Raw genomic sequence first — 12925 nt, forward strand, 5'->3', positions numbered from 1 at the left:
GTCAGGCAAGTTGATTCCTCCAGTTCCATTCTTCTTTCTCAAGATTGCTTTGGCTATTCGAGGTTTTTGTATTTCCATACAAATCTTGAAATTATTTGTTCTAGTTCTGTGAAAAATGTGGCTGGTAGCTTGATAGGGATTGCATTGAATTTGTAAATTGCTTTGGGTAGTATACTCATTTTCACTATATTGATTCTTCCAATCCATGAACATGGTATATTTCTCCATCTATTAGTGTCCTCTTTGATTTCTTTCATCAGTGTTTTATAGTTTTCTATATATAGGTCTTTAGTTTCTTTAGGTAGATATATTCCTAAGTATTTTATTCTTTTCGTTGCAATGGTGATGCAGATGACATGATCCTCTACATGGAAAACCCTAAAGACTCCACCAGAAAATTACTAGAGCTCATCAATGAATATAGTAAAGTTGCAGGATATAAAATCAACACACAGAAATCCCTTGCATTCCTATACACGAATAATGAGAAAGTAGAAAAAGAAATTAAGGAAACAATTCCATTCACCATTTGAAGCATTTCTTAACGCAGGCCTCGCTCTCCTTCACACTCTGGCTTTCCTTTGTTTGCTCCTATAGCTTCCCCTTTCTTCTGGCTCTGCTGTCACTGACGCTTCTTCCTTAGGCTCCTGCAGTGGGTCTTCTTCCTCTAGCCCATTAGACTGCGCTGCTCCCAGGGCCGTAGCAGCAGCCCACCGTCTTCGTCCTTCCACACACACTGTCCCCACCCCCCCAGTCTCATTCCTTACACTGACTCCCATTATCTTCTGTTTGCTAATGGCTCCCAAGTAGCCACACCCTCAGCCCAATCCCAGTCCTGTGTTTCAGACCTGCATATACATCCCTTCTAAACAGCTTGACTCAGACATAGTCAAATTTAGTATATATCCCTCACACCTGACCCTCTTCTTGGAGTCTACTTGGCACCAATTCAGTGAAACAATTTTTGAATGCCTAGTGTATGCCAACAGTTGTGTAAGCCCAGTGACTCTCACTTGCAAGGAGCTTATGATCATGAGAACCAGCCATTGCCATGCAGTGACTTAAGTGTAATGATGGTGGGGGAGTGGGGTCAGTATACAGTGGATTCAATGACAGGCATACAAGGAGACCAAATTACAGGGGCCTATCTGAAGCTGTGCCATTCACAGCATGCACTGTGCTAGCTTTACTGCCCATGACCAACATAAAGTTTAGAGAGAAGGTGGAAGAATCAACATGGGCTAGTTCCAGAATCCATGCTCGTAATTATTACTCTCTGTCACCTTTTAGCATACACTGCTTGACCGAAGAACCATAACCAGTATAAGCATCTCATGGCTGGGATCCATTTACTATTAATTTTAATTTTTATTATTTTAGAAATTATGGACAAGCCTTTTGGTAATGGCAAATCAGGTAACTCTAATCCCTTTCCTGGTGGTCATTAATAACTAGAAAAATAGGACCAAATTTTGGAAACATGTCTTTGAAGGATTCAAAGAACTAAAAAGATAGTGAAGACTAATGAGCCAAGAGGTAGGGGAGGACAGGGACCCAAGGAGCTGGCCCATTCCAGTCTGAGTTGCTGAGATGTGAATATTTTTTGCCCTTAGTTTTGAACTGGCCTGCACTGGAGTTCAGGATGAGCTTTCTGGGGCATAGGGAGGCCTGATGCAAGCATCCTTTCCTTGAGTCAGGACCCTGGAGGGCTGCATCCCAGGTGTAGGGATGAACTGTACTCAGACAAGTTCATGCAGGAACTGCAGAATGCCTGGACTCTTATCAGTCCCTGAAATGGAATTGACGTGACTCTAAACCGCCAGTGCTCCCAGGTGCCCGGCAGAAGCAAATGTCAGGAGAAGCTGGCAGAAGAGGCTCACATCCTAGGCCTCAAATGATTTCGGCAAACAACTTGAAATGCAGTGTTTGGTGCACATTAAAAAAATAATAATAATCACGCACATGTACCTAAACAACAACTCCTCCCCACAAAAAAAATAATTTAGAATGAAGCATGGAGAATCAAAGTGTAGAAAACAAATATACAGAAGAAGGTAAGAGACATTGTGGTATACCTTCAAGACAGCCCCTAGTAACCCTCCTGAGATTTACACCCTTAAGAAGATCACCCCAGATTGTACCAGGGTTGGTCTGTGTGACTGACAGAATGCTGTGGAAGAAGTGGTATGTCACTTTTGAGACTGGGTCATGAGGGACACTGTAGCTTCTCTTTGGGGTATACTCCCCTTCACACCACTCACTCTGGGGAAGACTAACGGCCATGTCATGAAGACTCTTAGGCAGCCCTGTGGATCATAAAAAATAACCAATGTAATAGGAGACAAAGTGAGAGAGAAAAAGGAATATAGAACACATGGGACAAGTAGATAGCCCTAACAAGATGGTAGATTCGAATCCAATTACATTAGTAATTACATTACATACAAATGGATGAAAGACTTCAATTGGAAGATTGAGATTATTAGAGAAGATACTCAAAGGTTAGAACAGAGGTACCATATGACCCAGCAGTTTCACTCGTAGGTCTATATATCCAAGAGAACTAAAAAACTGTTAACACATTCACACAAAAATTTGTACATGAATGTTCATAGCAGCATTTTTCACAGTAGCCAAAAGGTAGAATCAACCCTAATGTCCACCAACAAACAGATGAATGGATAAACAAAATGTGATCTATCCATGCGCAAGGGTATCGTTCAACCATAAAGAAGGAGTGAGGCACTGACCTAGGCTACACCACGCATGGACCTTAAACGCGGGGTGCAGAGTGAGAGAAGCAGATCGCAGAAGGGCACAGACTGTGCGATTCTGTTTATATGAAACATCCAGGACAGGCAAATCCATGGTGATAGGCAAACTGATGGTTGCCAGGGCTTGGGCGTTCTGGGGAGAATGGGTAGTGACTTTTCATGGATTTGAGGTTTCTCTGGGGAGGAGCGATGCCATGTTATAAAATTGACTGTGATCATGGACCACCAGTGTGAATATACTAAAAGCCGCTGAACTGAACACATTTGATGGGTGAATTGTATGATATGTGAATTATATCTCAATAAGCTGTTACTGAAAAAAGGAAGAAGGAATGAACAAGCAAAGGAATAAAAGACACGGCAAGACAGGGTGAGGCCAGGTGGTCATGACAGACCCACCCACTAGCCTTACCATCACCAGTCATCCATCCAGTTTATTGAAGCTCACTGAGAGGCAAGTACAAACCTGCTCTGTAAACTCAGATGAAAAGGAATGTTACATTTCTTTGTATTATTTAAAATCAAGTGGCATCTGCCTACAAGACCCTCCTCCTGTCTGACTGGAAAGAAATTGGATTTCAGTCTTCCTGGAATCTGTCTGCACATCACCTCCTGGAAATTTGTGAAAATTCATGGTAGGAAATATAGTTCAACATACTCCTCTTCACTTTCTCCTAGAAGTCCCACATGGATTAATCTCATTAGCAAACTCAAATCTACATCCTTGCTCTCTTCTTTTGTGAGCTTTCTGCTTAGCACCCTTTACATGTGCAAATATTTTTAAACATTCTTTCACATTTCCTAAAATATATTCTTATCACATGTGAAGAGCTGACTCATTGGAAAAGATCCTGATGCTGGGAAAGATTGAGAGCAGGAGAAGGGGACGACAGAGGATGAGATGGTTGGATGGCATCACAGACTCAGTGGACATGAGTTTGAGCAAACTCTGGGAGATAGTGAAGGACAGGGAAGCCTGGCGTGCTGCAGCCCATGGAGTCACAAAGAGTCGGACACGATTTAGCAACTGAACAGCAACAGCAGTTCTTTTCAGAATCTGCTGGTATGCCGAAAGTCAGCAGTGACTTTTGAATGTCCACACGCATTTCTGTCAAAATCATTCGCTGTCTCAGAATCGTTTGGCTCCACTGTGGGACTTTCCCTGGTCCGTGGGGCCTCCGTGCTCTGAGCCGGGCTCCGTGGCCATCCTAGGGCACTAGGCTTACTCCAGACTCAGGTGTGTAAGAAAGAGCACACTCCTTCATTTCCTTTGCATCAAATAATAACATTTCCAAGCCTTCTATCCAAAAATTTGTTCACAAAGCTGAAAGCCTATATAGACCAACGCTGGAGGTAAAGTTGAAATAATAATTGAAGATCTACCCTTTCTAAAAGGGATTGACGGACAAGTCTACCAGCCACCACCAAGCAGTTATTTCCTTCTTGTATACCTCTTCTGAATCAGAGGAGAGAAGATGGGGTGCTACCCAATCTGAAGTGAAAATCAAACACAGTGTCCAACATGAGCTATAGGCCAACTTCATATAGGAACATAAAGCCTTAAGTAAAATATTTAGATAGCTCAGGAAAGAAGAGAAAGGCAAAGGAGAAAAGGAAAGATACACCCATTTGAATGCAGAGTTCCAAATGCAAGGAGAGAGAAGAAAGCCTTCCTCAGTGAGCAAAGAAATAGAGGGAAACAATAGAATGGGAAAGACTAGAGATCTCTTCAAGAAAATTAGAGATATCAACAGAATATTTCATCCAAAGATGGGCACAATAAAGGACAGAAAACATATGGACCTAACAGAAGCAGATGATATTAAGGAAAGGTTGCAAGAATACACGGAAAAACTATACATAAAAGATCTTGATGACCCTTGATAACCACAGTGATCAATCACCTAGAGCCAGACATCCTGGAGTCTGAAGTCAAGTGGGCCTTAGGAAGCATCACTACGAACAAAGCTAGCAGAGATGATGGAATTCCAGCTGAGCTATTTCAAGTCCTAAAAGATGGTGCTGTGAAAGTACTGCACTCAACATGCCAGCAAATTTGGGAAACTCAGTAGTGGCCACAGGACTGGAAAAGGTCGGTTTTCATTCTAATCCCAAAGAAAGGCAATGCCAAAGAATGTTCAGATTACCCCACAATTGCATTCATCTCACACGCTAGCAAAGTAACACTCAAATTTATCCAAGTGAGGCTTTAACAGTACATGAACCGTGAACTTCCAGATGTTCAAGCTGGATTTAGAAAAGGCAGAGGAACCAGAGATCAAATTTCCAACATCTGTTGGATCATTGAAAAAGCAAGAGAGTTCCAGAAAAACATCTACTTCTTCTTTATTGACTACGCCAAAGCCTTTGACTGTGTGGATCACAATAAACTGTGGAAAATTCTGAAAGAGATGGGAATACCAGACCACCTGACCTGCCCCCTGAGAAATCTGTATGCAGGTCAAGAAGCAACAGGTAGAACTGGACATGGAACAACAGACTGGTTCCAAATTGGTAAAGGAGTATGTCTCACCCTGTTTATTTAACTTATATGCAGAGTACATCATGTGAAATGCCAGGCTGGATGAAGCACAAGCTGGAATCAAGATTGCTGGGAGAAATATCAATAACCTCAGATTTGCAGATGACACCACCCTAATGGCAGAAAGTGAAGAGGACCTAAAGAGCCTCTTGATGAAAGTGAAAGAGGAGAGTGAAAAAGCTGGCTTAAAACTCAACATTCAGAAAACTAAGATCATGGGCATCTGGTTCCATCACTTCATGGCAAATAGATGGGGAAACAGTGGAAACAGTGGCTGACTTTATTTTGGGGGGCTGCAAAATCACTGCATATGGTGACTGCAGCCATGAAATTAAAAGACGCTTACTCCTTGGAAGAAAAGTTATGACCAACCTAGACAGTGTATTAAAAAGCAGAGACATTACTTTGCTGACAAAGGTCCATCTAATCAAAGCTATTGGTTTTCCAATAGTCATGTACGGATGTGAGAGCTGGACTATAAAGAAAGCTGAGCACTTTTGAACTGTGGTGTTGGAGAAGACTCTTGAGAGTCCCCTGGACTGCAAGGAGATCCAACTAGTCCATCCTAAAGGAAACCAGTTCTGAATATTCATTGGAAGGACTGATGCTGAAGCTGAACCTCTGATACTTTGGCCAACCGATGTGAAGAACTGACCTAGTAGAAAATACCCTGATGCTGGGAAAGACTGAAGGCAGGAGAAGAGGGCAACAGAGGATGAGATGGTTGGATGGCATCACCAATTTGATGGACATGAGTTTGAGCACGCTCCGGGAGTTGGTGACGGACAGGGAAGCATGGTGTGCTGCAGTCCATGGTGTCACAGAGCCGGACATGACTGAGCCACTGAACAGAACTAAACTGAAGGTATTGAGAATAGAAATTCAGCAGGATATTGAAAGAATAAAAATGACAATTGTCAGGCTTATTCCAGAAACATAAGTAAGATTTAACAGTAGGAAATCTACCAGTATAAAGCACTACCTTCATAGATGAAAGGAGGAAAATATTTATCAATAGAAGCGGAAAAAGCATTGGATGAAAATTCAGTACCCACTCATGGTTTTTAAAAATATGTTAACAAACTGTCTTGAGATAAAAAGCTAGAGGTATCATGCTCCCTGACTTCAGACTATACTACAAAGGTCCAGTAAGCAAAACTATATGGTACTGGCATAAAAACAGACACATAGATCAATGGAACAGAATAGAGAGCTCAGAAATAAACCCATGCATTTATGGTCAACTCCCCTGGAAGAGGGCATGCCACCTACCCCATTATTCATGCCTAGAGAATCCCATGGACAGAGGAGCTTGGTTTGCTGCAAGTTCATAACAGCAAAAACTCGGAAATATCACACACGTGCCTGAATCTTTTATAAACAGCCAACCCAAATCTTCATGGCAGATAGATGGGGAAACAGTGGAAACAGTGGCTGACTTTATTTTTCTGGGCTCCAAAGTCACTGCAGATGGTGATTGCAGCAATGAAATTAAAAGACGCTTACTCCTTGGAAGGAAGGTTATGACCAACCTAGATAGCATATTAAAAAGCAGAGACATTACTTTGCCAACAAAGGTTCGTCTAGTCAAGGCTATGGTTTTTCCAATGGTCATGTATGGACGAGAGAGTTGGACTATAAAGAAAGCTGAGTGCCGAAGAATTGATGCTTTTGAACTGTGGTATTGGAGAAGACTCTTGAGAGTCCCTTGGACAGTAAGGAGGTCCAACCAGTCTATTCTAAAGGAGATCAGTCCTGAGTGTTCATTGAAAGGACTGATGTTGAAGCTGAAACTCCAATACTTTGGCCACCTGATGCAAAGAGCTGACTCATTAGAAAAGATCCTGATGCTGGGAAAGATTGAGGGCAGGAGGAGAAGGGGATGACAGAGGATGAGATGGCTGGATGGCATCACTGACTCGATGGACATGAGTTTGCATAAACCCCTGGAGTTGGTGATGGACAGGGAGGCCTAGCATGTGGGCCTGGCCACGGCTGAGCAACTGAACTGAACTGAACCCAAATCTGAATGATTAAGTTGCAATCAAACTGGGTTGGAATAGGCTTGTGTGCTCAGTTGCTCAGTAGTGCCCAACTCTCTGAGACCCCATGATCAAGCTCCTCTGTCAATAGTATTTCCCAGGCAAGAATATTGGAGTGGCTTGCCATTTCCTTCTCCAGGGGATCTTCCCAGCTCAGGAACTGAAGCTGTGTCTCTTGTGCCTCCTCCTTTGGCAGACCGATTCTCTACCATTGCGCTACCTGGGAAGCCCAAGTTAAAGTAGGTTTGTATTAATATTTACTGACCAAGGCAGATCTTTAACACATAATATTGAATTAAAATGATAGAATGGTAAAATGGTAAGTGCAGAATGGTAAATAAAGGTGATCCAGTTGTGTTTTACGCAGCTGTGCAGAAGTCTGGAAGTGTACCTAGATGTGACTGCACCACCTGGGGCAGGCCCTGTACAAGAGACTCCAGCACCCTCACAAAGAAAATGTATTTGTGGGTTACTTGTCTAATAGAAAATATGCATAAATGGGAAAAAAATAAAGTGTCTTCTGCTGACCATACACTTGGTAAGTGGCAAGAGATAGGGCAACTCTGGACACTGAGGTTTCCTGCTGGGCAGGCAGGATTGTAAGTGCTCCAGACCCATGTGCGCCCTCTGGGGTTGGGGTTCACGCCAGCAGCCAATGCTGCATCCAGGCTCCCAAATATCACTGGTGGCCCCTGGCACACGTCTGTTCACCTGGCACTTGTGGGTGTGCATGAGGCAGAGGCCAGGCACCTGCCCAGTGGGCAGCTTTCCTTCTGACCCGCCTTCCCCCTGGGCTGTGCTCCGACTCCAGGTGCGACAGTGGATTGGCTACTGTCCCCAGGTCGATGCCCTGCTGGACCACATGACGGGCAGGGAGACGCTGGTCATGTTCTCCCGGCTCCGGGGCATCCCTGAGCGTCACATCAGCTCCTGTGTGGACCAAATTCTTGATGACTTGCTCATGTACACGTATGCCGACAAATTGGTGAAGACCTACAGGTGAGACTCTGGGTCCCCTCAGCCCTCCCTGTCCCAAAATAAGATGTGCTCTGGTTCTGTTCAGTGCTGGGGGGTAGGGCAAGGCCTGCTGGCTCTGTGCCTGGGGGAGCTGTGTGGTCCTCACCACTGCGCAGGTTTCCAGGGAGGTGGCCTTCCTCCTCTGTGAGAATGGGTCAACGGCCTTGGCTGTCCCATGGCCCTGCTTCCTCTGGTTACTTGGCTAAGGATGGGCTGATGCACCACAGCTGTTACTCTTCCTGCCGCTTCACAAGGGCTTCTGACCTGCGGCAGATTTGCACTGCACACCCACACTCCCGCACCCTGCTCTGTGTGAGCCATCTGAGTAGCTGATGTTCAGCTGAAGAGTGTGGGGTCTTCCTGAGTCTTTGTCACCAGTGATCCTAACCCAATTCAAGTTAGCTTAAACAAAGCAAGGCTACTCGGTCCCAAGTCCCAAGCCGCCCCTTGAGCTGTGCACAGAGCCCCTGCAGACTGTTAGCAGAACTGGGTCAGGGAGCCCAGGAGTTAGAGGATGGTGCCCTCTTTCTTCCGTTAACTTCTGTTTTAATCATGTTTTCATGTTTCCCTGCATCTTTTGATGATTAAATGAATTAACATTTGGGAAGTACCTTTCCATCATAAATGCTATGTGTTCATTAAAAGAAGTTAGTTAAAATGGTTCTATGCCCTTACCCTGTGACACCCATAGAGGCCCTCAGAGGAAATCCACGGATCGTGTGCTCAGCTTGGACCAATCGCTATGCCCAGGAGAATGGTTTAGATGCTGAGTGGACAGCTGAGTCACAGTGTACCCCTGGGGGAGGGTGGTGGGTCATGTTACTGAACACCCCACCAGGGTGCATGACTACTTGCTTAACAAAGGAAAAAGCAGGGAAGATTGCACTTCTGGAAACTTAGGGTTGCCAGTCACCCAATTTTTCCCCCTCGGCCGCAGTGGCGGCAACAGGCGGAAGCTGAGTGCCGGCATTGCCCTGCTGGGAGAACCTGTGGTCATTTTCCTGGATGAGCCATCCACTGGCATGGACCCTGTGGCCCGGCGTCTGCTCTGGGGCACTGTGGCACGGGCCCGAAAGTCCGGCAAGGCCATCGTCATCACCTCCCACAGGTTCAGCCAGGACGGGGGCTGTGGGCTGGGTGGGCCAGGAGGGGCTGGGTGGACAGAAAACCTGTTAGCCTCCGGTGAAGAGTCTGTGAGGCAAGTGGGCCACATCCTGAGCATGGGAATCAGGAACAGCTTGATCTGGGCATCAGCACTTTCCCAGGTGCACGGTTTTGGCGTGGAGGGCGGGCATCAGCATTCCCCGCTGCTGTATCAGGCTCCGCCCCGTCTTCCCAGCATGGAGGAGTGTGAAGCCCTGTGCACCCGGCTGGCCATCATGGTGCAGGGTCAGTTCAAGTGCCTGGGCAGCCCACAGCACCTCAAGAGCAAGTTTGGCAGTGGCTACTCCCTGCGGGCCAAGATCCGGAGTGATGGGCAGCAGGAGGCCCTGGAGGAGTTCAAGGCGTTCGTGGGCCTGACCTTCCCAGGTATGTGCCGCAGAGGGCGCCATGCGTCTGTGCATCCCTGAGCACTGGGATGGGAGTCATGATTCTGGGGCCAACGCCACCCTCCCCCAGCCGTCCAGCCTGGCCCTCAGGGGGACATGGTCTCTGCTTTGTGCAGGCAGCGTCCTGGAGGATGAGCACCAAGGGATGGTCCATTACCACCTGCCCGGCGATGACCTCAGCTGGGCGAAGGTGAGCACATACCTGGACATCAGGGAGCACACCTCTGATGTCGTGCACTTTCAGAGTTCTGCTTCCAGTGGAAGTCCAATTCAGTCCTGCTGCAACATTCATGTGAATTTCATAGAAAATTTTGATAAGAATATTTGAACTGGAAGGGACCTCAGAGATCAGCTCCTTCTGCCCCCTCATCTCACAGAGAGGGGAGCTGGCTCAAAGAGGGCACGCCACATGCCCAAGGTACACAGCAGGCCAGGACCCAGCGGGACCTCTGCCTCTGGCACCACTCCCAGCCAGGTCCCTTTCCTTCAGATCACAGACAGCTGAATTCCGCAGGACTGACTGCCTGAGAGGTGGTCTGGGAGCAGTTGAGAGAGGAATGGGCCTCTGGGGGCTCTGTAACAATCTGAGACCCTACGTCTTCCCACCCCTTGCTGTGTCCGCCCCCGCTCCCCTGTGCCTGCCGTCCACAGTGGCCCCCTCCCTTCCCGCAGGTTTTCGGCATTATGGAGCAAGCCAAGGCGATGTACGTGTTGGAGGACTACTCAGTCAACCAGGTCTCCCTGGAGGACATCTTCCTGAGCTTCAGCTGCCCTGTGCCCCCTGCCCGAGGGAGTAACAGACAAGAGAGGGCCAAGCCCGCAGACCCCACGTTTCCGTGTCCACCTCTCTCTCCCTCTTCCTCCCAGCAACCCTCTCCACCTCCCACTCCACCCCCCACTCCATCTTCCTCCCAGCCTTTCTCCTGGTCTCCCACTCCAATTCCCTTCAGGCCTTCCTCCTGGTCTTCATCTCAGCCACCCTCTCTGCCTCGCTCTCCACCTGCCTCCCAGCCTCCCTCACCACATCCCTCAAAAACTGCCTTGCTGTAATAAAGAGTTTCCTGTGCCAGGCTAGCCCGGGTGCACACAGCCTGCCATGGGCTGCAAGGCGCGTACAGAGGCAACCTGAAGACCCAGTAAGCTCAGCTTGGGGGTGGAGGAGTGGGCTAGCTCTCTGCCAGATGGAGGGCACCAGCCTTAGAGGCCTGGTGGAGAATCCAGGTCCATTTCTGTGGGAAGGGATCCCCTTGGATCACACGTAAGTGGCCTACAGGCTCACTGAGACCTGGCCGTGGGATCAGAGGGACACCTGTCATATCCCATCAGGAGCATGAAGGCCTGGGGGTGACCATGGCTGTAACAGGGCCGTGCTTCTGAGCAGAGTGTAAGAGGGCCGTGCTCCTGACTACAGTATAACAGGGCCGTGCTTCTGAGCAGAGTGTAAGAGGGCTGTGCTCCTGACCATGGTGTAACAGGGCCCTGCTTCTGAGCAGAGTGTAAGAGGGCTGTGCTCCTGACCATGGTGTAACAAGGCCCTGCTTCTGAGCAGAGTGTAAGAGGGCTGTGCTCCTGACCATGGTGTAACAGGGCTCTGCTTCTGACTACAGTGTAACAGGGCCGTGCCCCTGACCACGGTGTAACAGGGCCATGGTTCTGAAGGTAGGACAGCTTTGCAAACCTAAGTCACCATTTTCCAATATTTCAATATTTCGATTTGGGTGGCTCCATCTGTTCTTTGCCCTGGCCGTAACACCCTAACCTGTGTGTGGCCTTCCATCAACCTGTGATGTAGTCATAATTATCCCCATTGCCTGGAAGAGTAAGCTGAGACATAGAGACATCCAGCAACTTTCCATGGTCAGCTGATGGCAGAGCCAGGATTCACCTTAGGCAGAAGTTCTCAAGTGGGGTTCCTGGCTGGAAGCATCCACCTCTTCAGAAACTTGTTAGAAATGTGGGTTCTTGCACCCCACCCCAGCACCGTTGAATCAGAAGTTTGGGAGGTGAGGTCCAGCAATCTGTGTTATGATGCAGCTCAGGCATGAGCAGCAGTGAGCTGGGACCATCAAGCCTGAGTGTGCATGGGTGTGGCCCTGCACCTTTATCAAGAGGGCCCTCCTCCAAGAAGGGCCCGGGCACACAGCTTCTCTTTCCAGCGTGGTCTCGCTAGACCCTCTCACAAGCCCCGCTGGGCTCCTTTGCAGGTAGCCCTCTCCCTCCCTTCTAAGCCAAGCTCCAGGAAGGAGCGTGATGTCTGCTGTTCCCGGCCCTACTTCCCACCCCCACGTCTGGCTGCACACCCACCCCTCTTTCCTATGACTTCCTGTGACTGCTCAGAGCCAGGGCCTCTGCCTGGAGGAGTCTAGCAAAAAAGTTAACGGGGGGGGGGGGGGGGGGGGGGGGGAGAGGGGGGTGGACAGAAAGTACCAAACAGGAAGCTCTAGCCAGTAGGAACACAGGTGTGTGAGAAAGGCTGAAAGCCTGCAGGCCTGGAGGACCCGCCCCTCGGGTTGGAGCAGGCCCCAGGCTTGCTCTGCTCTACCCACTCCTCTTCTGCACGCACCACCCCCACCTCCTCACCCCTGGAACCTCATAGCCACGCTGTGATCATCTGTTCACTTGTCTCCTACTCCAGACTGGCTTGGAGGCTTGGCACCTTGGGTCCTGTGTGTGTTCAGCTGTTGAGCACAGAACCAGTACCCTGATGGAGTTCAGACAGCAGTGTGAGTGAGGGGTGTGGGCACAGAGCAGTTTGATGCCTTGGGAAGAGTGTAAGAAGAGAGCCTTGACCCAGATTCCCTGGCTTCTCTGGGAAAAACCACTATGTCCTTGGCCATCAAGCACTTCTCCCAGAAGTTGCATTTCTTTCCTTGTCAGAATGTCTCACGGAGGAGGTGGGGTGAGAGCTGGTTCCTGAAAGACAAGGCCGGGTGGGCACTGCCTAATACCTGGGTGAACGGAGTGTTGCAGCCACTAAAGCAAGCAGGCGTGCTCTTCTGT

At 48.2% G+C, this 12925-nt stretch overlaps 1 protein-coding gene across 1 annotated transcript in view; it reads left to right on the forward strand.

Moving 5' to 3' along the window:
- LOC101115931 (ATP-binding cassette sub-family A member 17) overlaps window positions 1-10997 on the forward strand; it is a 101029-nt gene extending 90032 nt beyond the window's left edge. Inside the window, exons 26-30 of the mRNA XM_027961952.3 lie at window positions 8170-8357; window positions 9313-9483; window positions 9715-9905; window positions 10042-10115; window positions 10598-10997. Of these exons, the coding sequence (XP_027817753.1) occupies window positions 8170-8357; window positions 9313-9483; window positions 9715-9905; window positions 10042-10115; window positions 10598-10975 (1002 nt within the window). The 3' untranslated portion in view covers window positions 10976-10997. The remainder of the gene's footprint in view (window positions 1-8169; window positions 8358-9312; window positions 9484-9714; window positions 9906-10041; window positions 10116-10597) is intronic.
- The last annotated feature ends 1928 nt before the right edge of the window (window positions 10998-12925 follow it).

Source organism: Ovis aries, chromosome 24 (genome assembly GCF_016772045.2).
Source record: "Ovis aries strain OAR_USU_Benz2616 breed Rambouillet chromosome 24, ARS-UI_Ramb_v3.0, whole genome shotgun sequence".
NCBI classification, from domain to species: Eukaryota; Metazoa; Chordata; class Mammalia; order Artiodactyla; family Bovidae; genus Ovis; species Ovis aries.